This window comes from Mycena indigotica (assembly GCF_014461135.1).
Source record: "Mycena indigotica strain 171206Taipei chromosome Unknown Mind.scaff0012, whole genome shotgun sequence".
Lineage (NCBI taxonomy): Eukaryota > Fungi > Basidiomycota > Agaricomycetes > Agaricales > Mycenaceae > Mycena > Mycena indigotica.
This window is the reverse complement of record NW_023503011.1, coordinates 492,846-516,704: the sequence shown is the minus strand read 5'-3', so window position 1 is coordinate 516,704 and position 23,859 is coordinate 492,846. Positions and strand designations below refer to the sequence as shown.

The 23,859-nt window shown below is 49.7% G+C and overlaps 6 protein-coding genes across 6 annotated transcripts; 4 read left to right on the top strand and 2 right to left on the bottom strand.

The window, feature by feature from the left end:
* Positions 1-4,627: 4,627 nt before the first annotated feature.
* On the top strand, positions 4,628-6,711 carry MIND_01223600 (WD40 repeat-containing protein; the record flags this gene model as incomplete). Its single annotated transcript, XM_037368738.1, has 7 exons — positions 4,628-4,979; positions 5,024-5,101; positions 5,157-5,610; positions 5,651-5,940; positions 6,006-6,221; positions 6,270-6,643; positions 6,691-6,711. The coding sequence occupies 7 exons, from the start codon at positions 4,628-4,630 to the stop codon at positions 6,709-6,711; spliced, it is 1,785 nt and encodes a 594-aa protein (XP_037214706.1).
* Positions 6,712-10,007: 3,296 nt separating this feature from the next.
* Positions 10,008-12,363, top strand: MIND_01223500 (uncharacterized protein; the record flags this gene model as incomplete). Its single annotated transcript, XM_037368737.1, has 7 exons — positions 10,008-10,027; positions 10,081-10,746; positions 10,833-10,845; positions 10,895-11,274; positions 11,328-11,683; positions 11,747-11,909; positions 11,958-12,363. 7 exons carry the CDS (start codon positions 10,008-10,010, stop codon positions 12,361-12,363), a joined length of 2,004 nt encoding a protein of 667 aa, XP_037214705.1.
* Positions 12,364-15,828: 3,465 nt separating this feature from the next.
* On the bottom strand, positions 15,829-17,660 carry MIND_01223400 (RING-type domain-containing protein; the record flags this gene model as incomplete). The annotated part of the gene is made up of 7 exons (XM_037368736.1): positions 15,829-15,987; positions 16,035-16,082; positions 16,120-16,165; positions 16,219-16,342; positions 16,649-17,388; positions 17,441-17,545; positions 17,597-17,660. 7 exons carry the CDS (start codon positions 17,658-17,660, stop codon positions 15,963-15,965), a joined length of 1,152 nt encoding a protein of 383 aa, XP_037214704.1. The 3' UTR covers positions 15,829-15,962.
* A 1,402-nt stretch (positions 17,661-19,062) lies between these two features.
* MIND_01223300 (uncharacterized protein) lies at positions 19,063-20,421 on the top strand (the record flags this gene model as incomplete). Its single annotated transcript, XM_037368735.1, has 3 exons — positions 19,063-19,078; positions 19,127-19,900; positions 19,949-20,421. The coding sequence occupies 3 exons, from the start codon at positions 19,063-19,065 to the stop codon at positions 20,419-20,421; spliced, it is 1,263 nt and encodes a 420-aa protein (XP_037214703.1).
* A 458-nt stretch (positions 20,422-20,879) lies between these two features.
* On the top strand, positions 20,880-21,281 carry MIND_01223200 (uncharacterized protein; the record flags this gene model as incomplete). Its single annotated transcript, XM_037368734.1, has 1 exon — positions 20,880-21,281. The coding sequence occupies exon 1, from the start codon at positions 20,889-20,891 to the stop codon at positions 21,279-21,281; it is 393 nt and encodes a 130-aa protein (XP_037214702.1). The 5' UTR covers positions 20,880-20,888.
* A 108-nt stretch (positions 21,282-21,389) lies between these two features.
* MIND_01223100 (alpha-1,2-Mannosidase) lies at positions 21,390-23,512 on the bottom strand (the record flags this gene model as incomplete). Its single annotated transcript, XM_037368733.1, has 9 exons — positions 23,160-23,512; positions 22,818-23,114; positions 22,707-22,772; positions 22,614-22,659; positions 22,467-22,566; positions 22,325-22,423; positions 21,823-22,274; positions 21,577-21,770; positions 21,390-21,528 (listed from the first exon to the last, which is right to left on the bottom strand). Exons 1-9 carry the CDS (start codon positions 23,489-23,491, stop codon positions 21,390-21,392), a joined length of 1,725 nt encoding a protein of 574 aa, XP_037214701.1. The 5' UTR covers positions 23,492-23,512.
* Between the last annotated feature and the right edge of the window lie 347 nt (positions 23,513-23,859).

Here is a 23,859-nt window from a genome sequence, read left to right as displayed (position 1 = left end):
AGGCCTTTGATCGGGTCCATGCGAAGTTGCCCATTCCCGACGATCACACCAAGGTATTCAACTTCGTTCCGCTCGAAGTCGCACTTGTCCGGTTTCAGGTACAATTGATTGTCCTTCAGGATCTGTAGGACCTCTTTCACCGTTGCGCGATGTTCGGAGAGGTCGCTAGAGTATATGAGGATGTCGTCCAGGTACACGATCACGCGACCCTGGGAAATCAGGTTGGAAAACAATTCGTTCATCATGGATTGGAACGTGGCCGGGGAGTTGGTGAGGCCGAAAAAACATCACAAGTGGTTCGAATAGGCCCCGATTGGTAATGAACGCGGCTTTCTCCTCGTCGCCTTCTTTTATGCGGATGTTGTTGTATCCCCAACGTACGTCGAGCTTGGTGAACCACCGGGCGTTACGTAACTTATGCATGATGTCCGATATGAGGCGGTATCGGGTATCGGTTTTTGATGGTGATCTCGTTCAACTTCCGGTAGTCCTGTACGGGCCGTAATTTCCCGTCCTTCTTCTTGACGAAGAAGAACGGGGATGCGTCTGGGGATTTCGAGGGCCGAATCCGCCCGGTTGCCAAATGTTCCTTGATGAATGCGTCAAGCTCTTTCTGTTCCTCTCCTGATAGGGGAATGCAGCGCCCTTTGACGGGTTCGGCGTCTGGGTGTAGTTCAATGGCATGGTCCCACTTCCTCCGTTCCGGGAGTTTGTCAAGTCCTGTTTTTCAAAACCTCTTTGAATTCCTCGAGGTAGTGCGCGGGTACGCTCTCCTCGGTGGTTCGGGGCTTCTGGCAGCGTGGGCGGCGGCGGCTTGTTTGGTGGCCACGCTCTGCATGGCCCGGATGTGGGCGGGCGCGTTCGGACCTTCGTCGTAAATCCGGGTGACGAAGAGGCGATCCCCTTTGCCCAGGGGTTCGTTGTCCTCTTCGTCCCCATTGTTCCAGCAATCGGGCCCGCTTGCACTCGGGCGGGCATCGGGTGAAGGCGATCGCCCCTTCGCGCCAATCGATCACGGGGTTGTGCTTCTTGAGCCAGTGATGCCCGATGATCACGTCGCTGTTCCCGGTATCCGTGATGGCGAATGTCAGAAGTTCGGAGTGATCCTGAATGGTGACTCGTAAGCGGGTAACGTGGGTGATCGCCCGTCGGGCGTTGATCGTCCCGTCAGCGTTGTACACTGGGACTGGGTGCGGCAGGGCTTCGAGTTCCAGTTGCGAGTCCTCCGCGAACCGTTTGTGCATGAACTCGGAGGTGGCGCCACTGTCGAGGAGGGCGTCAACCGAGTACCCGCGGAGGTCGTTGACCCCTTGAAGGGTGACGGCTACCCGTGTAGCCGTGGTGCCCTCACTTTTCCGAAAGGGGGAGCATCTTGCAGTTGTCGCAAGGCTTCGGCTACGTCGGGGCGTACCCGTTCGTATGAACTCTTCTAGTTCGGGCCCGTTTTGGCTCGGCGGGCCGGATGTATCCATTGTTGTAGTTTCGCACGAGCCTTCTCGGGCTGGTCTCGACTTTGGGCGACAAGCCTCTCGGCGCTGGCCGCGGGCCAACTTTTCCAAGCGGGCCTTGGAGTGTCTCGTGTGGGTTTGTGCGGGTTCTTCTTGCGGGCGGAAACGGTGGTTTCTGGGGTTTGTTCGGGGTTGGTTTCTACGTCTGGTCCCACGTATCTCTGGATTGGCAACACGGAATATCAATTATGCGGGTTGTAACTAGAGACACTTGTGGTATACGTCGGCGAGGGCGTAGGTTTCACTCGCGACGATCGCCAAAATCCGCTTTATCCGCGTTATCCTTGACAAACTCGGAGAAGATAGCCCGGATCTGGTTTGCCGATGCGGCCCGGTTCGGGCACATCCGACTGATGTGCCCTTCCTGGCCGCAGTTGTAGCAGCGAGTGCTGCGGGCCGTAGCGGGGGCCTGGGCCCGGTCGATCTCCATAGGTGCGGGCCCCGTCGAAGGTCCGGCGACCGTGGTTGCCCCGTTTCCTCGGGGTGCGGCCACGGCCGTCGGTGGCGGCGCTGATTGCTGCGTTTGGGCCCACCCCGTTGAACGGGTTGCGGTTGCTGAGCCCGCTCTTGGCGGGGGGGGGGGCCGTCGGGGCGTTTTGGCCCGAGGGTGGTTAACCTTGTGGCTTTCGTCGAAAATGCGGTAACGGCGGAGTGCGCCGTCCTGCTTGATGGCCTCTGCCTTCCAGGCCTCGTAGGTGTCGGGGAGCGTGTCCTTTCGGTAGACCGCGTTCGTAACGCCCCGGAGCATACAGTTCTTGGCAACGCGAATAAGGTTGACGTCGTCGTAGTGCGACTTTGTTGAGAGAGTCGAGGACCGTGAAATAACTAGTTGCGTCCATGTCTTTGGTCTGGACGAAGGTTTCCATCTTCTGCTGCGCGATTTCGGCGTGAGCTTCCCCGGAAGGCCGCGATGAAGGCTTTCTCGAAGCCTTCGTGACGTAGTATAAGCTGCGGCCTGCGGAGCTTCATGGCTTGGGAGACGTTTTCCTTCCACGTGACCGGTTCCCTCCTTTGATGTAGGAGAGTGCGTCGAAATCTTTCGTACCTCGTCGTTATAAACATTCGGGTTGGCTTCAAGGCCAACCAACAATCGGCCAGGAAGGCGTCTACTTCGCTGGCGTCGCCCGTGAACTCCTTAGGGGAGAGACGGTCACTCGTGTGTTTCCCCGTGGGGCGATGAGCCAAGTCCTCTCTGGCTTGGCGGAGCAGATCGTAACTCTGCATGACTCCCTGCTGTACAGCTGCGTATTCCCCGTTTACTCGGGACAGCTCGGCCTCGAGGACCACTTGTCGATTCGTCAGGGCGGTGTTTTCCGCCTTGAGTTGCTCCATCTCCTGACTCGTTCGGAACAGATGGGCGAACAGGAACTCCTGTTGTTCGCTATGGCCCAGGGCCATGAATCGGGCACGTTCGTCCCCCTGGCTTGCGGGGGTGCCCATCGTATCTGTCGTGCTCGGTAGACATTTGTCGCGCTTCTTGCGTTCGTGGGGAGGCTAATATTCTGTCAGCGTCGGGCTCGGGCCGTATCGGGCGTCGGGGGTCCGACCTGGAGAGGTCTGAGGAGCACGAGAGATGGGTATTCGCCCGGAGAATAGACGATATTAGCCTAGCGACTACATCTTGTAAGTACGACTTTTATACGCTACGGTATTAGGGATGGATCGGATGGGCGCTAGGCCCCAGGGCGGATCGGATGGGCGCTGCGCAGGGTCGTAGGGGTGAACGGAAGGGGTTGGAAGAATGAGGGGGCGTCCAGGAGGACGGCGGTATACGGGCCCGTGCGGGCCCGTTCGGGCCCGTGCGGCCTTACGGCCCGGACGGCCCGACCCGAACCGTGACAGGAGGCGCCAAAATTGCCAGGTTCATTAGGCATATCATAGCCTTCAGGCCCTAACAAATTGAATAAAATATGATTTCATTCAGTTTACATGTCACATGTCACACTGCCAATATTATCCAAATTTCTCATATGTTATGTCATTTTATTTATATTCCTGTGCCTAGAATAGTAATTTATGATATTTCTGGGTGGATATAATGCCAAAAACTTCCCAATCGTAAAATAATTTTAATTCTAATTTTTTGTATTGAATATTACACTTAAAATACCATTTGAATTGATTATTATTATTGCAGTAGTTCTATTATATAGAATAAAGGACTTTGTATATTTTTCTAAAAAAAACTTATCAAGGATGAAGTAGAAGAACTATGATATCATCAAATCCATCAGATAACTTCTGTTTCAACCTAATCCAGACCAAGAGGTGGCAGATTTGGTCCGATCCACACACGAGTGATGGGCTGTCAATCAAATGTGACATGAGCCGTGACCCTAGCAGTGGAAAAGGCATCTAGCCTATTGATGTTAGGGAGGAGTGGTGGGCTTGGGGCTACAAGGGTAGATTAAGCATATGTAGTCGTTGAGAGTAATTGAGAGGCATTGCAATACCTTCTATCAAGTGCAAAGCTGTTGGCTGCGGTGAGTAATATGTATTACACATTTGATGATTTTGCCCAAAAAAGGGTGGCAGGTCGACCTGCCACCCTTTTTTGGGAAAGCCATCAGCCATCACTCGTGTGCGGATCTGGGAGATCTGCCACCTCTTGATCCAGACTGAGCCAAGACAACAGATCATCAAAATTAATCTTACCTAATTGGGACAACAGACTGAAAAAGTATAATTAGAATTATTTTCATATGAACTCCTGATATATAAGGCTATGTACAAGTGTATATCTCATAGTTTTCTATAAGTTTTCCAAGATACTGTCATTCACCATCAGAATCATAAGGATGACAAAAGTCCGGTGACAAATCAGTGGCAGTGAAGAGATTCCCCAAGGAAACTACGGAGGTTTGGGGGTTTTTGGTTCGGGTAGAGTTTGGTGTTGTTTGGCTGCAGACCCATCAACACATCATGATGTGGCGAATATAGACCGGGGAGGGACCTTGCAAAGCAAGGTGATTGAGCATTGAAGTTTGGTACCGTAACGTACTCTCTTTGTCAACAACGTCCACTATTCAGCTGAAGAATCGGTGCATGCGACAATGTAGGCATGGGCGAACTTGAAAAGGTGGATTTGATCACCTATTTCTCTTATTGCTTTATTTCTCATGGCGTCGACTGCCCTCGACGCACTCCTCACGCGTCTACGCGATATCAAATCAATATGGATCCAAAACCTCAGGAATAACCCGCGTAATGGGGTTATGAAGGTTCAGCTCCCCGGCCGCAACAAAAGAGAATACCCTGCAACGCTCGCCCTTTACGCGCTGTGCGATCTGGCGGAGGATGCGATGAAGCAGTTACTTTCTGCCGAGGAGCTTGATAAGTTCCTGGGAGCTGCTTCTGCACTCGAATCCGCGGTCATCGATCGCGAGTATGGTAGTGTTACTGGCGATGGGTTGAATTTCATACCCATTTCTTGCAAAAACATCTTTAAAGAGGCAAGTAACCCACGAATGAGTATGTGCTTCTCTTACTCTGAACATTATCTCGACTCTCTTCAGAAGCGGGTGCGTATGACTCTGAGGAACTATTGGGACTCATTGGTGATTTATACGGGCAAATCGCAAATGGGCTTCCGGGTACGCCACACACTCTTTTGTGTCTCTTTGTGTTCTAAAGCTGGGTACAGGACAGATGCCCTTACGACGGCATTCGGACGCCACATGGACTACGACCCCAACTCTCGTCCCAGCAAAACCCACAGCACGCCCCTTGCACGATTCTGTGCCAACCGTCCTGCTATCGCAAGTGCTGCTGCTCCTGAACTCATTGCATTTGCCGAGGCACGCTGCAAAATTCTTTCCGACCGTATACCTCTCCCAATACATATGGGCATCTTGGACGACATTGTGGCTGTCATCGGTGCTAGTGGCTGGAAGCAACACGCTCCAACGATGCTCATCCAGAAATTATCCGTTCTTCCAAAATCTGCTCGTTCCCGTTCATATGACACTTTTGGGGAGGTCTCCCCCGATGTCGGTCTCGCCCATGTGGCTCATGTTTTGCGCGTTGACGGGAGTCGCAAGCTGGTCTGGGTGGGTGATGAGGAACGGGTTAAATCCTTCCAATGGAGCTATGACGACGAGGGGTTTGAGGGCAAAATGCTGCCCGTCCATACCTTGCGGAAGTGGCGAGTTCAAGCATGCGATGCTCTTGCGTGAAGGCGGCGCCCGTATTCTTCGCTCTGGTCGTCGTGGCATGGCAATGTGGGACGTTACGTCGCTCCCCACTCATGGACCGGATGGAACACGAATTGTTGGCAAGAAGATGAAGTCCGTCGAAGATTCATGGCGTGACGATCCAGAAGACATCGAACTTTCTAGCGGAATGAAACCTACTTTGATAATCGAAACAACGGCTCTCGCCAACATCGTGGTTGCTCAGAATCAGCGGATCTCAGCTCCTTGCGGTCCACCAAGTAGAGCATAAGGGGGCCACCACTGTTGCAGCAGTTGATGTTGAAAGCCACAAGTTCGTCATGAGATACTTGGGTCACGCTGCGGATATTGGGTCACGCTGCGGATATCAACTGCATCTCAACAACAAGCGGAATGGAGAACCCTGCCACATTTGTCACTTCTGCCTCCGATGGCGGTGTTCGTTTGTATGATACTCGACAGCCTACTCCTGAGTTTGTTGTCGATCACGGGGACGAGAAAATCCATGCTGTACTCTACGAACATATCGGCGGCCAACCTTGTGTGTGTTTTCATGCATATCACATATTATATTGATTCCCAACAACAGTTATAATATATGGAACATTGAAATCACAGCAAATAAAAGTCTGGGATGTGCGTAACCGTGCCCCGCTTTATGAGCTTGCAATGGGGAACAACTCAGTCTCCGACCTGGCTTGGGACGTACGGGACTGCACACGACTACCGTTGGGCAAAATCGGGAGTCATGGGAAAGAGTGGCTAGACAATAGGGATGCTCAGTTTGGTGCATCTGGCTCTCAGGCCAGTCGCTCGGAGGATGTAGAAATGGAAGACGATGAGGGAGAGTCAGAGGATGGAGAGAATTATTCGGATGATGAAGGGAATTTGGTTGGCCAAATAACGCCTGGCACATGGAAAAATGATTTGGAGTGGCGTTCGACGCTGGAGAGCATCGTATCTGTGCGTTGTCTCATGAGCTGGGCGGACCAAACTGACCTGATCTTTAGTTCGCTACCAATTCAAGTTGAACGCTAACCCTAAGATTCTGCCTAGCTATGGAGATGCTATGCCTGGCCAAGATAGCTCCTGGTGAACATGGCTGCTTCAAATAAAAGACATTCTGTATTTAGTTACTTAATATTTTAGTCATCAAATCTTTCTGTATCATTAACATTGCAATATGGTTCATTTTGGTGAGATGGTACAATTCCGACTTTCCATTGTTGTTAAGTCTTCTGTGGTCCTTGAGTCAAGGTTGTGAGGATTGATCTGGCATATATATCCTCCCAGATAACTCACCCTCTGCTTTAGTACCATGCTTGCCTATCTTTACAGACTTTGGTTCTTGAAGTATTATGCAATAGCATACTGGTGTGAATAATGGACAAGCATTCAAGTGGCAACTGTCACCGGTGTCATTGTCACGGATAAGACCCGGCCCATCCACTCCGGCGCTGGTGTCGGGCCATCGAGGGCCCGTAGCATGCAGCACATGACAACGGGGAACATGCGCCCCAGTAGGAGGAATGCACACATGGGAAGCACATGACCGAGAACGATGTGTCGAGGCGTTGCCAAGCCCAACTCGACACTAGGGACTGGGGAGGAGTGCTAGGAGGTTAGGAGTAGTGCCTGGCCCGCAAGGGATGTACAATCGTCCCCCTCTGCAGCCAGGAACGGGGGCGAGGGAGGAGCAGGAGAGGCCAGGGTGTCCAATCACCCCTTTGCGGGCCCGCGTATATAATGCGCAATAGCGTACCATATACTCTATCACTTAGATTGTCTGAAGAACTACCTTTCTCCATGCAAGGAGGTGCCAACAACTCATCGGGCCCGACACAACCTGATTCAAACTTTCAACCACTGACAGCGACAAGGGACCGAGTCAATGGGTCCTTTTGGTTTTGATCTACCCCGCTTGCTGTACTCGCGGGCCCGACGATCTGTCTGTTCTGTTCCAGGTGCGCGTTCTTAGGAGAAGTCCTTGCACAGCCTGACCTGCAGTCTGACAATTCATATGCATTGGTTTGTTGTCCGCATGTCAACCAAAGCAGCTAGCAGAAATAAATTTTGATACTAGACTACAGGACCTGTACTCTAGATACTTGACTCTGAATTGAGGTTGTGTGAGCTACCCCGCTGATGGTAGATTCCTAGTATAACTTAATCTCATCATCAACTACTACCTAGTTATATTATGTGATTATTTATCAAGTTGGTCCATCAACTAGTCTGGCTTTCTGTGTAACAGAATTTCAAATAAGAAAGTCAAAATTTTGATCTACAATACTTTACTTAAAACACCAAAACACAATGCTATATTAATGAGGAAAACGAACATAGTACTCAAAGCTTCATATGAGCAGTCAAATATGTAAAGGCTATTAAAAAGAGAAGACACACTAGTAGACAAGTTTTTTCATAAGATAACAAACAGTTACTTTCTTTTATTGTACTTGGACGATACTTCTTAGTAGTGGTATTTTAAGCTCTTGAATAATTTCAACAAGATTATCAAGAATATAGCTAGAGCTGTTTATTGAAGTTATCTGCTTGAACTTCATGAAAGCATCACATAGCTGTTCTCTTGCAGTTGGCATATCTAACCAAGAAAACCATTGTGGCCAGCTTGATGAGACAATATGACCTGTGCAGCTATTGGTGATCATGAACTGTAATACTGCCATTCCTACCAAATTATTTGATTGCTGTACAAGCTTTGAAACTGCAGCTGTAAATTGATTTTGTAACTGGATATTAATTTGCCAGTTAAAAGAGAATTGTAATGAATCTTGTGCAATAATACTCAAGGTTTCTATAACTATATACTTGGAGACTGTGTTCCCTATGATATAATTCATAAGCTCAGTGATTAGTGTTATTCGTGTAACAAAAAATATAATAGTATAACTGAGAAATATCCATATTCAATGAAAATTCGGGAATGACTTGACTGATAAAGGTTATTGGCAGTAGCTTCTGTGACCTGATAGATTCTATGAATCCAGAGAGAGAGAAAGCTTTGGCTGCTATCAGAACTAGATTAAAAAACAATGTTGAGTGCAATTTACTTATATCTAACATCTTTATAATAATGTTATAATCAACTTCTTTTTAAGGCAAGCCTTTTTCTCTGGGTTATTATTATCCATATAATTTCTAGAATGTCTTCTATACTAGTATCAGTATAGTAATGATGATTCATCCTGATATTATAATTTGAATTGTAGGAATGATTTGTAATGCTTGTCATTGTCATGCTCAAGGATTGCCATAAGTGACTATCAAGTTTTAACCTTTTCATAAATTTTGAAACTATTTGATGGATTGATACTTTGAACTGCAGTTTTTCTGTATTATGCTGACTAGAATACTGAAGATATTTGATAATTTTATTTGGAACTATCCTTGGCTGTTCAGGTCACCAACAATCTGCTAATATACCGATTAAAGTGTATGCAATATGTAATTTCTGTTCTGATTCAGGTTTCTTATAATCCAGCAGATGTCTAGAAGCAGTAAAAATAATAGTTTCAATCCTTTCTAATTCATTGACTAGTAAGAAAGTACTAAAATCCTTTGGTGTCACCAGTTCCAATGTTTCTCGCCAACAGAATGGTAGTAATCCTGTCTTTGCAATTTCAGAGAGATATTCAAAGAAGAGAGTGTGTGAAAGAATATAAGAGAGGTTTTTTGCTTTAATTTCAAATTTAGTGGCTTGAGCTGCTGACATATCAAGCTGTGCATATTGCTGTATAAGTATCTTCCTATCAGCTAAAGTATAGCATGCCTCAAGGCATTCTAAGATTGGTAACAAGTCTGGTAGATGAGCTTTAGGTCTATTTAGGCCCAATACACAGTTCTCCAGATACTTTTGTAGCCACTGCAGTGCACTCCAGTGTACCATGGCCAGGACAGAAGGTTTATATGATGCTAAGGTAGGCGACATGTGATCTCATCGAGTGATGTGATGGCTCTGATGGCAGTTGATGGCCCACCTACTCTGCCACGAGGAGTGCACTGTTGGATATTGTAAAACCAAGAATTTGAATGGTTCAAGGCCCTGAGCAAACTCTCGGTCTCAGAATTTTTGTATCTGTCCTCTACATCAAGTTATAACTTCCTTTTTTGGCAATTATGTCTGAATTTTTTATTTGACTGTTTGAGCAACTTTGGAAAAATCTTGAAAGACTTTCGCGCCTCCAAAATGCATGACAAGTCACGCCACATGATGATTTGTCATGCACACGTGATCGTGTCGTGGACCCCTCAAGTGGTATGCCACACAGACCAGCAGCCAAAAGAGTACTCAATTTGGGTGTTCATGCTCAGAAGAAGGATAAGGTGCACATTTTATGGTTTTTCATCACTAGAAACTGACTCAAGACATGATACAGGCTACAGTGGCATAAATTGAGTAATTCAAGTGATGAGGAGCCTGAAAACAATGCCTATTCCTTCCCACATGATAACTCAACACTGCTCTCCATTGACCCACATCCCACATCTGACTCCGAGTCAGATGACAACGCTCCACTCGAAATTGAGGAGGAAGACAACGTGCCACACTCCACCAGTTCTGACACCCTCCTTAAATGGTTGCAGCTCTGCGACGACCTGCTACCGGTCAGCCATTGCGTAGTTTCTGCAACAGCCACCATCAACCCTCGTCCAGCCATCCACGTCAGTGCACGTCCACACCGCCGAGTCCAGTACCACACAACCAAGATTGGAAAGAAGCCTTCAAAACGGACTCAGCAGGAGAGAAATAAGGAAGAAAGGGAACGTACCGAGAGAGAAGCCCGAGAGAACAAGGCGCTGGGCTTGCGGAACGGAAACCTTTTCCGCGCATTCGGGAAAGCACAGGCACGAGTTGATGCCAGAAGACGAGACTCAGAGAAGACCATCATTATTGATAATTCAGACTCGGATTTGAGCAGCAATGGTGATGTCGAGATGGTAGATGTCAATGGAGACAACATTGAGGAAGCCGCAGCTTGTGCGGAGACGACCGTGACGCCACCAGCTCCAGAAATACCACCGTTGGGTCCAACTACCGCAAGGTTGTCAACGAAGAGGGCCTGGGTTGAAGAAATCGATGGGGATAATGGAGAGAGTGGGGATGAGAGTGGGGATGAAATCACAACAGAGCCTTTGGAGATGTCAGCAGAAGAACATGCAGAGGAAGGACTCGATGAGGACAAACCTTAGGACCCCGCTGCCGAAACCCTGCTCTCTGCACCCAATATCCCTCCACCTCCAACAAACAACCCACCTCCAATAAGCGGCTTCACGCTGCTTAATTGTGTTGACGCACGGCGGATTCCTGCCCGTATTCCATCCAACAAAGCCGTCGATGCTGGCATCAAGAGTCTCCATGACAAGCTGTGTCCACCTCAGAAGAACGGACAACGTCGCACTCGGGCCAAACTCGATTTGGTGCTGCAGGCCCGCCTCGAGGCAATGCTGCGGTTCTTGCGGCTCTATCGCGTGGTCGGGTTCCGGGGCTGGACGATCCAGTCAGAGGTCATCGCGATGGCAAGTGGGAAGATGGGGAAGAAGACTTGGTTTGCACGCAAGCTGCGAGAATGGTCAATCAGCTTCTGCGAGAACACGGCAAGCTTACCGGAGCACAAAAATATAGCCGATTCAGCTCTTCGCTTCTCTCCGATGAAGACGTGGCTGGCGCTATCCATCTCCACCTGCAAAGCCTTGGTAAATGGGTGTCCGCCAAACAGATCGCGCGTTATGTACGCACGCCCGAGTTCCAAGCCCGTCTCCGCATCAAACGCAATATCTCCGTCCGGACCACGCAGCGTTGGTTAAAGAAGATGGGTTATCAGTGGAAGAAAGAGCCGAAAGGGATGTATTCTGATGGTCATGAGTGGGCAGACGTGGTGGATTATCGCCAGAATGTGTTCTTGCCTCAGTGGCAATTCTACGAAGCCCGCTCGCAGCACTGGAAGGCTGACACAATATTCAAGGAAGCAGACGAGGACTGTCGGAGGCAGCTGTTTATGAGCAACGATATCGACTGCCGACCCTATATTATATGACGTCAAGATGAATCTATCTTCTATGCCAATGACCGACGCACCACGCGTTGGGTCCACGAGTCGGAGACGGCAAAGATCAAGGCAAAAGGAGAGGGAGTGAGCGACATGATCAGAGATTTCGTGTCGCCTGAATATGGCTGGCTTCGATCTAAGCAGCTCAACGCGCGAGGGTGAGTGTATTTCTCTTCTGTGTGTTCCCATATTGACCAACTTTGAAGTGAACTTGAAGATGCACGTGTCCTTCTGAAGCCCGGCAAGAAATGCAAGGGCTATCAGACCACGGAAACAATCCTTGCCCAAGTCACCCGTGCAATGGACATCCTCGACCACGATTATACTGCGGATCGCCACATCTTTGCATATGACAATGCAACCATCCATACCGCGCGTTGGCCGGATGCTCTCAGCGCCGGACCATCCGTGAACTTCAACAAAACAAATGGTGTCTGTGTTCACATGCGGGATGCCACATTCTGCAATGGCACCCCACGGAATCTCTATCAGGCCGACGGCACCACATTCAAAGGCCTTAAGGTTCTTATCCGAGAACGACGTGCCAAGAGTCACAGTCTCCCTGACCCCAACTCCATTAACCCCACAACAAAGAAGAAATATGTTGTATAGTGTGGCGGTAGCAGTGCCTTCAAGTGTCGCATCACCACAGATACAAGATACTGCCTGCGCAAGATGATGTATTCGGAGCCCGACTTCAAGAATCAGAAGTCGATCTTGGAGGAGCACTGCGAGAAACGTGGCTATCGTGTGTGCTTTTTTCCCCCAAATTCCACCTAGCTCAATTTCATTAAGCAATGCTGGGGGCTATGCTAAGCGCATCTACCACATGTATCCCGAATCGACATCAGAGGACGATCTTCGCACCAACTTGCTGCAAGCTGTCAAATCAGTGCCAATTGAATCAATGTGACGCTTCGCGACACGTTCAGCACGCTTTGGTGATGCTTACTTTCATGGAGTCAATGGTGCAGAGGCTGTTTGGGCCAACAAAAGGATACCGCGGGCATCGTAGTTTGCCGCCATTGTACAAGGAGGATCTGCAGGAGGCCAAAACCAAGTGGCCAGCTTGGAAACTTGGTCCTGCACAGGCCTGAGTAGTAGAAAATGTGTATTGGATATAGTTAAAAATCTCAAAATATTCCTCCGGCCTTTTCTCGCCAATTCCATACTGGTTTGAAAAATTCACTTGAAATTTCACGTGTGGCTGTGTAGATCAGTCACATCAGTAATGATCAGTAACGCTTGATGAGATCAAATGTCGCCTACCTTAAAGCATCTCTTTCCAAAGATGAAGTTGAGAGAAGCTTTCCAAACATCTTAACAGAATGTGGAAATCAAAATCCTTGTTTAGAGAAATAGGTGTAGTCTGAATAGTTGCTATAGCCCAAATAGCAGTAAGACATGTTATCTGTCGTCTATCATATATTGTTGATGATATATCAGTCTCTGATTCACAACTATAAAATAGCTTTGTAATATCTGCAGCTATATTTGTCAGGAACAGGGCCGGCCCGGGCCCACGTGATGGTCTCCTGCCAGTCTGACAAGTGTGGGAAAGATGGTTCAACCCCCATAGCTGGGTGGTCGACAACCAGGCAGCGTAGATGGTGCCCACTGCTGCAATAGAGAGCAGGGTAGGGGACAGCTCGGGCGACTCGAGACGCCCCGCTGTCACGTTGTGTGACAGCGGTGTCACAGGATACGAGTAGTCGTCTAGAGTGTCCTACCCCTGCTGAAGGGAATGAGTCCATAGCCAAAGAGTGCTGCCTAGTAGAGTTGGTGCCCAAGGCATAGGGCAAGGCATAGGCTGGGCCAGTTGAACAAGCCGTTCGGGGGGGCGTGACGTAACGCGGTCACGCCCGACGGTTCGGGGGTCGAGGGGAGTCGCCCCCAGCGGGGGCTGCGGGCCCGAGACCCCTGGAGCGCTGAGAAGGGTTGCCAGTCCAAGGGGCGACATATCTCCTTTCCTGGAGAAACAAGTCACTGTGGCTCCTAGACACCGCGTGACGGCGCGGTGTGACGCGTGACATGCGGGCCCGATCGGGCCCGCACCCTCCCATCGCCCGTACCAGGGGAACCCAGAGCTTGAGGCCAGAGAGCAAGAAGAAGTGGCTAGGACAAGGGTGAACATAAGAGACAAGAGCCTGAGCTGTCCAGCCCAACCAAGGGCTCAGGTCAATGAGGCAAGCTAGCCCGGAGTGTTGGAAGTCGTCTAGACGCCCCTTTCCTGGGGTATGGTCGCAGCAACCCCGCTCTAGGGGACCAGGCCAGAGTAGGGTTCAAAGGAAGAGACTTCAATGCTAAACCTAAGGTACAGGAGTAATACTGTAGTCTTTATATACTGTGGGCGCTAGGGGCCGATCGGGCCCGCTGAGGGTCGATCAGAAGGGAGCAGGGGATGTCTCTGGTCGTCCCTGGTCGCTCCGCTAGGAGCCCAGGGACCATTCCTCTGGAAAGGAGCCATGCCAAAGTCGACACTAAGGAGTGTCTGGCAATGCAACAGTAAGGAGCTCCCTCCTGATCCCTGTGGTTGTCTGGGGCTGATCGGGCCCGCTGTCAAGGGCGTCCGGCGGCGCATCATGATCCCTGATGGCGGGTCATGATGGCTTGATGTCTGACTAAAGCGCGATCCGTGATTATGTCCCTTCTCTAGGATATTAGTGTTGTTGCTCAGTGCTTTGAGCTTGTGAATATATGAGGGCTTGTCAAGCCCTAGGGCTCTAAGGGTGGTGAGGGCCCGTTGGGCTGTATAGGGCCCGACGGCCCGACCCGAACCATCACAATATTCAAATCTTTTGAGTCCCTTATTTTCTGTAGATAGCTTGTATATTGTGGTCTCTGTTCAATTGGACCCCACATTGCATTGGAAATAGAAGACACAAAGTCTTCTAACTCTTGAGTATCAGATAGTGTATTTAATATCCACCTAAAGCATGAATATCCAATCTGGCTTGCTGTGCAGAAGGTGTCAGACTGCAGGTCAGGCTGTGCAAGGACTTCTCCTAAGAACGCGCACCTGGAACAGAACAGACAGATCGTCGGGCCCGCGAGTACAGCAAGCGGGGTAGATCAAAACCAAAAGGACCCATTGACTCGGTCCCTTGTCGCTGTCAGTGGTTGAAAGTTTGAATCAGGTTGTGTCGGGCCCGATGAGTTGTTGGCACCTCCTTGCATAGAGAAAGGTAGTTCTTCAGACAATCTAAGTGATAGAGTATATGGTACGCTATTGCGCATTATATACGCGGGCCCGCAAAGGGGTGATTGGACACCCTGGCCTCTCCTGCTCCTCCTCCCCCCCCGTTCCTGGCTGCAGAGGGGGACGATTGTACATCCCTTGCGGGCCAGGCACTACTCCTAACCTCCTAGCACTCCTCCCCAGTCCCCTGGTGTCGAGTTGGGCCCGGCGACGGCTCGACACGTCGTTCTCGGTCATGTGCTTCCCACGTGTGCGTTCCTCCTACTAGGGCGCATGTTCCCCGTCGTCACGTGCTGCGTGCTACGGGCCCGCGATGGCCCGACACCAGCGCTGGAGCGGACGGGCCGGGTCTTATCCATGACAGAAGGTAATACAGCTTCATTAAGCATATTCTCCAGAAGTGATTGTGATATCTTGAAGTTTAATCTTCTTGAAAAGATATGACCAAACATCGAGTATAACAGAGACCAGATTACATTGGTAAGAGGTGTCTGATATGGAGAGTTGAAGTGGAATAAAGGAAGTATTGTCAGCATTCCATAAATGATGACCAGCAAGGCCAGAATAATGGAAATCAAGCTAGCAATAACAATATTGACAGGAACAAGAAAAGCAATAAGACCTGTGAAAAATGATAATACAGAGGCATGAAGCAGCCAGGAAATTACATCAACAAGTGTATGCATCTTGGTCTGGTGAAGACCATTCCAAAGATAGGAGTAGACCCGGGCTTGGATAATTGCTGATAAGTGTCTATTAGTCTTGTGAATAAAATCATGAGCCCATTGCTCTAATAAAGTTGCAATTAATGCACAGGTAAGGCTAAGACCAAGGCTAATAAACCATAAGGTATTGCATAAAATTGCCATGGCTGTTGGTTTGAAGTATGGTGGTAAACTTTGGACTGGTGCTGTTCCATTTGCAAGCTGAGAAGAGATTTGACTAAGTAAGTGAGCAGTCAGCTCATTTGAGTCAGGTGTAAGTGTTTTATAGCTTTCAATAAGAAAAGCAGTCAGACTTGCTGAGAAGAGTCCGGCCTATAAGAGAATTACATAAACAGACAAAAGGCCTGCAGCAAACTTACAAAAATGAGCATTCCTTCCATATCACTTTTCCAACTTTCGACCAATGCCTTATCATACTTTTCAGATTTATCAATGTACACAGACCACAGTTTGGCAGCCGGGGCCTCCTGTGCAGCACGATCTTTCCAGTCTAACAATTAATTAAAGTTATCATTCTTGATTAACGGCTTTCTTGATACGAACTTGAACTATTTGCCTCACGGACTTCACTGTAGGGTTTGGGCAGAGTGGATGTATATATGGCATGGTGGAAAGAGTCCAAGATGTGTTTGATCGATGGAATCGCCTCGCTGATGTTGATATTGGACTAGGATGACCCACAGCTCTCAATAGCTTGGATTCCACAAGGACGTGTTTTCCTTTAACAGGATGATACAGAATACATGAATGAAGGGTCTATAACGAGTGTGTGGTATAACGCCTATATGAGGAAAGGATGCAGTAAATGATACAGTGGGATGCTTGCCATGCTGTTTATGTGGGTGCGAATTACTCTAGGAAGGGATGCAGTCCCAAGAAATCGAATCGTGAAACCCGGAAATTGAAAACGCGAGGGAAGGAACGAGGAGGGGTGACACCGAGAACGAAGTAGATGCAATTATTATAGGCAGACGCCGAGCGAGACGCTCGCCAGTGTCTCGAGCGCCGGGGCGGCAATTGGTAGGGTGAATGTTGTAGAGGGAGGCATGTCATTTGTGGTTGTCTGCATCGAGTTGCTCGTCCCCGTCGGACTCGCATCGTCGATTATTTTCCTTCTCTTCATCGGGGGTCCGAAATGACTGGCCTCCACGTCTGCCGGGTTGTCATAGAAGTGGCTTGCGGGACGCGTGGCGGCCTGAACCAGGTAAACCGGCAATCCACCACCACCACCCAATCCCATTCCCACGCAGGCTTGGGCATGCTTCGTATCAGCAGCATAGTCAGCGGCGTCGGTGGTTAGATGAGCTCGAATGTTGTCGCCCGGCGCTCCCAACATATCTGACTGACATTCAACTGTCTCTGCCAATGTCCGTTTCAACAAGGTACACCTAGAGCGAGCCGAATCTCTCTCTGAGCGTAGGCGGAGAGCACAGTCTTTGGCTGCTCGGGCGAACGAAAGCAGGCCGTGATTGGCCGTCGCATGTTGTTCCGCGCGACGGCGCCACACAGAACAAGCAAGACGGAGAGCGGCGATCTCAGCTTGAGCTTGGGCAAGAGAACTCGACTCGCTCGAAGCTTGAGCTTGTGGTTGCGGTAATGGGGCGGGAGGTAATGGAGACGGAGCAGGTGACGAAGAGTCGAGAAAAAGGGGACGCATTGAAGGTCGAATGTGAGGACGCATGTGGGAGGGCACAAGCGCTGGGTCTATTGTTACTGTAGGCTTCGTCAATGACCAGCGACAAAAGAAAGAACAGCAGCCACGGACTGATGCTATATGGTGTCCGACAGCTTGGACACAGATGCAGTGTTGAGCTCTTGCTAGCCTCTGACTCCACATTCTTGCGTATACACAATCGGCAGAAGACGTGGCCTGGTGGGAGTCAAACCCGGATTTGGATATGTGGGGAACACGTATACTCACCACAAGGCAGCGAGACAGGCTGGGTGAATGGCTCAATGCAAATGCTACACGTCGGCAACGGCATTGCGGTCTTCGACTCCGTTTGAAATAGGCGGCGGGAAGGTATGTGAGGTCGGTCGGGTCAACCTCAGGTTGTTGCCGGGTCAGATTTTATAGCCAGCGTATCATGCTGAATGAGCCCGCCACGAGTCCGCGAGACATGGACGAAAAGTGGTAAGGCGGAAAGACGCAGAGAGACTCCGATTTATAAGGCTCATGCGGTCGGTGCGGATGGGCGGTGAGTGTAAGCAAGTTTCGTCACGACTCTGCACACACCTTACCCGGAGCCAAGCCGGAACACAGCCACATGTCGATCAATTCCGTGACATCCGATTGGGGGCACAGGAAAGAACCACAGCCAGCGGAACGGAGCTCATTGTCGGAGAAAAAATCGGGCCTTACACACTCGTCGAATGGGCTGACATCCCGCCCTGAGAGGTTATGTCTGGATTATGCATACGGCCGCACCATGTTAGCTCTGTCATACATGATGACCAGTGTGGTCCAATTCTATGATTGACATTCAAATCCACGTCAGCCTGATTACATCCGATAGACACACCTCCCCTTGAACCCAACTTGAACAGACTTGAACCCATGCTGCATTATTTTAAAATATTATTTATGTGTCTGCAGATTCCTTACCTTGGCTCATGAATTTGAATCAACCTAGGACAGTCACAATGTGTAGTGCGTCCAGGTAAGCGATTCCCGTTGTAATGTATGTGAGTCAGCGATGCTGACCCGAAGACGACCGACACAGTGCGACACTGGGCGAAAACGTAGAAGATACCATCTGAATCTGTCTTTGAGAGGCGAATGTGACCTCGAGCACCAATATTCAATTTGCAAGTGCGATTTGAATGAGTTCTAACTTGGTTCTTTGAGTGGTGATCTGAAAGTCGTCGATGTGCTGTTCAGTGTTTTCCTTGATCAGTAATTATTGCGTCTCGAGGGTCAAGTGGAAAAAATGCTGCCAGTGTACATCTCTTGGAATGACGTGCTGTCACGTACATTTCACGATGAAGAGTCGTTGTTTGAGATAACAATGATAACTCGGAGTTTTCATGTTCGCCATATCGACTTTAAGCTTGTCGGACGGCGTTCAAGGCGACTTAGATGTTTTTGGGGTCTTATTGACAAAAGGAATCGATTTGGTCAGTCAGTGCTCAATGTGAGCATGCTATGGATGACCAACACTTGTGAATAGTTTGGCACTGAGTGCTGTAGAAGTCGGACACGTGAGATTTGAGCCGAGTCTGAGTCGTTGGACGAACAGTACTAGTTGACGAACAACTTGAAGTTTTGTTGCTGTGACCAAACTGTGACCCAAATTGATCCTGAGTGAATTGATGCCCGTTTCCTTCACTATTAGGCTATGTCGTCCCAATTCGTAGCTTCATCTTACCTCCCACCGACTGTATTTGATGTCAACAGACCTCTGTGCGTGGATGAACGACATTCCGGTCCAATAAAGCTCATCTAAACAAGGGTCCACGCTCCCACCAGAAATTTCAATCCAGATCGCCAACCACAATGCTGAGGATGTGGACGCTTTACGCGCTATGCGACTCGTCTCCAAAGAAATGCGAGACGTCGCGACTAAAGCGTTGTTTTCGGCACTTTACTTCGCCTCCCCGGATGACATTCAACGGTGGCTTCTGGCTACCGAGGACCTGCCATTTCTCGTGAGCGCTGTTCGCAAGCTCAGACTCTCAATTCCCTTGGATGGCCCTCCAGCCTTACCGCGCTTAGAAAATGTGGAAGAGGTGATCTGGTTTCGCAACCAACCGTGGAACACCGACATCGCGACCACCTACATGCAAGATGTATTTCCTGCCGCAACCCGCCTATCCTTTCTTCATGTCCAGTTTGAAGATATATCACATGTCACCTCTATCCTGCGCTCCTCCAATCCACTCAACAGCCTCACCTTCCAGTACTGCACTCTTGCCTCCTATGCTCGACCTACTGCAGGGGATGTTTACCCCAGAGTCGACTGGTCCCAGATGAATGTTGCCAGAATTTGTGGCAATAGCTTCGGCCTTGAAGCCAAAGCCCTGCCATTGGCCACCCAACTCTTCTCAAACTCGCGTCCTCTGTCAACTGCACTGCAACAGCTGAGTATGTTGTTGTGGCGAGATTTTTACAACGTGTCCAGCGAAGATAGCAACGGTCTTCCAATGCAACTGATTCTTCTCCGATATTCAGTACAGTCATTGACACATCTCGCTATCAATCCAAATCTCGGCGAACGATGGGGTTGTATGTCCCGATTAGCTTCCGCGTCTGACTGGTTTTAATCGAGTACAGTGAATGATATGCTCAACAGGACCCTCAAACAATTCCCTCCTTTCGATGCGCTCTTGGACTTGACCATTCATTTCGGGCGGCTGGGCTTCGACTCATCCCATGCGGAGGCGTTTTTTGATGCATTGCCGCTACTCCCACGGCTCTCGACTTTGCGCTTTGTGTTCCGGCTGACCGGGACACCAGACGATTACAAGTGGTTCAAAAATGTGTTCGCCTGGAAGCCTACTGCTTTGACCCAAGCTTCGTTGCAGGAGAGGTGTCCCAATATAGCGAATCTGGTGTGGGTATTCCGCGTGGCGGAGTATGTTTACACCCAATTAGCCGTCACAACAACGCCATGCACGTCAGACTATCGGCTGGGCATTGAACGACTGCTATCTGGTCGCCTGGAAGAGATTGGAGTCTGTGATCTGTTCCCGATGACCATCGAGTGGTTGGATGGGCAGCACAATCCATTGATCATCGAGGACTGAGCGCTGAGCACGCATTGCCGAATCAAACACATTGGAGATTGTTATGTAAATTACCCTGTATGTATGTCGATGACTGGGAGTATTAGGACTCTTGCTCACTTTGGCGTATTGGAAATGCACAGTTTCATGATTCCTGTGTTCTGTTCCCAATGAAAACGTGAAAGTGGCGGGACTCGTCATCAAGCACGTTGTTGATGCGAGATGCACTCTTAATTCTCGTTTCCATTTTGAGTTGTTCACCCTCCTCTCGCCAAGTACCTCTTTGTCTTTTGCAACCTGCTATGCAACGTGATAATATAGTTCATCAAGCACTCGACCAACTCCAGCCTCGGTCTACATAACGTCAATCGCTTGGAAACCACCGCCTGCTACCTCTGCATCTACTATCTCCCGCTCCGATCTAAACCCCGCAGGCCGTGCGCGTGTCTCACACCACCGTTGACTAACTTGACTTGCTACAAACCACCATGTTCTCCCCATCGTCGGGTATGAGCACACCATCAAAACAACAACCCACCCCGCAATCATATTCGCCGTCCAAGGCTGCACCCACGCCGAGCCCAATCCCCCCTCTCTCTTCTACATCGCTGCTCAAAAAGCATATCGCCGCCGGCGCCGTTGATCCCCGACAAGCGGCGATCGAGCAAGCCCAGGCCGAACGGAGCAGTCTCCATACGAAGAACGAGCAGCTGTGGAAGCTGATCGAACGACAAAAAGCGGGGTACAACCAGCTTGTAGAGGAGCTGGAGCGGGCGAGGAAAGAAAGAGATGCTTACAAGGCCAAACTCAAAGCCGTCGCAACGGGGTCAGATTTAGAGAGCAACCATCTCGCTCCATCTCCATCCAAAGTCGCGACCTGATCAAGTGCAGTTGTCACCGATCTCCACTATTCACTGTTATCTGACCTTGTCACTCAGTGCCATTTTGACCAGAATAGAGCTACATACATTCAATCCAAAATAACTTATCTACATCTCTATGGGAAACTCTGCTATCTCTTTCGGCGTCCACTCGAAAACGGGGAATGGATGTGCTTCGGTGTTGAACACATATTTGTCAAGTGGGACAAGTTCTTCATCGGTGAACAGCAAGAATAGATATTTCAATCTGTTGGCAGGTGAGCGCGATTCTGCGAGGACAAAGTCGCGGACATACGTCTCAGCGAAAAACCAGCTTGGCTGGTCGTCGGTCCTGGCTGGCGCGTATGTCTTCTCGTCAAGGTATCGAACGGATGTGTAGCCGAACTTGACGCGAGTGTACTTCTCAATTGACTGGAAGACCTCCCAGCCCCGTTCCCGCCATTTGACGTCTCCGGTTGTCCTCCACATAAGGTAAAACGTCTCGACGGTCTAACAATGTTTTGAGCAATCCCACATAATAAGAGTCGACGAGACACTTTACCTCAGGTCTCAGCAGATAGGCATCTTTCAGGGTCGCATACCCTCTTCTCGACGCATCTGGCTCCCTCTCGACCTTGGCAACGCCGGGCGGTAGACCGTCCTTCCCCTTCTTCTGCCATTCAGCGAGCAAATTCACCCATCTACTGCGCTCGTAACCCGACCACTGTTCCAGGACTATGTGGTCCGGACTCAGTCCCGACTGCATATCATTGTACATCGTCCAACACGTATTGGCCAATCCCTCCGCTGCCCATAGATGGCGCTCTTTATCTTGTGGGCTAAGGCCCAGCGCCGGAGCTCGCGCACCCAGAGCGAAAACGGCAGGGAGGAAGCATGTGAGATGTTCGAAATGGTTGCGTGGCTTGCCGTCAATGAGGTCTGAAGCGTAGAGCATGGGCCGATTGGCGGAAACGTATAGCATATTCTCGATAATGGAATTCGCACTGTGCAAATCTGCTCACAAGTAAGAGAAGTGAAAACCCGGCCTAGCCACTGGAACCTACATAAATCACGCATCTTGGGTTCTCGTTGCCCGGTCATAAGCCATTGCTTGAGAAAATATTCATAAGCCGAGTCGGCGCAACCACCGATCCCAACGGCAGCTGTGGACCTTCAGCTTGGAAAACAGACAGAAGAAACACGGACTGCTATTAGGCAACCCGGTGGCTAGATTCCAGATTGTGCCATATAGACCGCCGGCAACAATGTTATCGGGCTTGTGCAATGCCTTCATCGGCTTGTCTGTCTGCAAATGTTGAACGGACATACGGCGCGACGACACCCATAACGAACCGCGGTATAGAACTTGGCCTTGCCAGTAATGTGAGCGAGGTACTTGCTGGTGACTCTGTGAGCAAGATCCAGAGCGAAGAAAAAATCACACACTATTCCATTTGGTTGCTAAAAGCTTCCGCCATGCAAGTAGCCTTTTGCTTCTTCTGCGGCTCACCACTTTCAGTTTGATTAGTATCTTCCAGTCGTGGAAAGCAGACGAACGTAGTCGTGTCCACACCCCAGTATGGAAATCCACTCGGAGAATCGAATGCGGGCATGAGTTTCTCTCCCAGCCTTTCCGCCAGCGTCAAAAGTCGGGGATCCTCCGACAGGCCATAGGCAGATAATAATCCGCCAAGGTAGCGGATTACGACCTCGAAGAAGTGGGCGTACTCGTCGGGCGGCGTATTGAATGTCTCTGCGGAGATCTGGTCCACGGTCTTGTAGAACAAGTCCTCCAGACCCATAAGCCACATCGTGTCAAGCGAGTCGTACATCGTAACCCCCCAGCCATGGAAACTTCCGACGTCAGACAGGCAGTTAGATATACACACAACGACGCACTTGTTTACTCCCTCTGGCGTCATTGGTTTCAGCTCGTCCTTGGGCAACGCAAACTTGCGATAGCCCTCGTAGCCATGCTTGAAAGCTTTCCGCACTTCATTCGCACGTCCAGCCCACAGATCCCCCTTAGGAACACTGACTTGCGGTGGACGGCGTCCGGTGCTAGGCCGTGAATTGAAGAACGAAAGACGGTATTGTGGGGGAGTGTACGAGGAAGCCGATAGAAACAGTAAACCCGTAGGTAGGAGGAGGAAAAATGGCCAGTAGCGGCGAAGGAGATGCCTCACAGCATCTCCGAGCTTGCTAGGGCGTTCAAAGGCCCCAGGGAGCATGGGAGACGGTGTGTGTTTCGTCCGGCGTGACCATGACAAAATCTGATGCCGAGCCGTTCAAATGAAAAGTTGATCCTAACCTTCATGGATAAATTTCAACAGTCAAATGTTGGGGAGCTGGCCATACATACTCGAATCGTATCGGAACTGAAAGCTCTGCTATTTCCAAGGAGCAAAACATAACACCCATATGCTCGCGCCCGGTCTTGTGAAGGATCGCATATTGCTTCGCTGCAACGTGCGTATTCGACTTTCTAGACGCTTGTTTGACTATCTTCTGACACTCTATCAGGTAGTGATGAGGTGCATAGTAAACAACAAGCAAAAAACAATGTTTCAGCCTGTCAATCGAGGCTAAGGAAGTTATA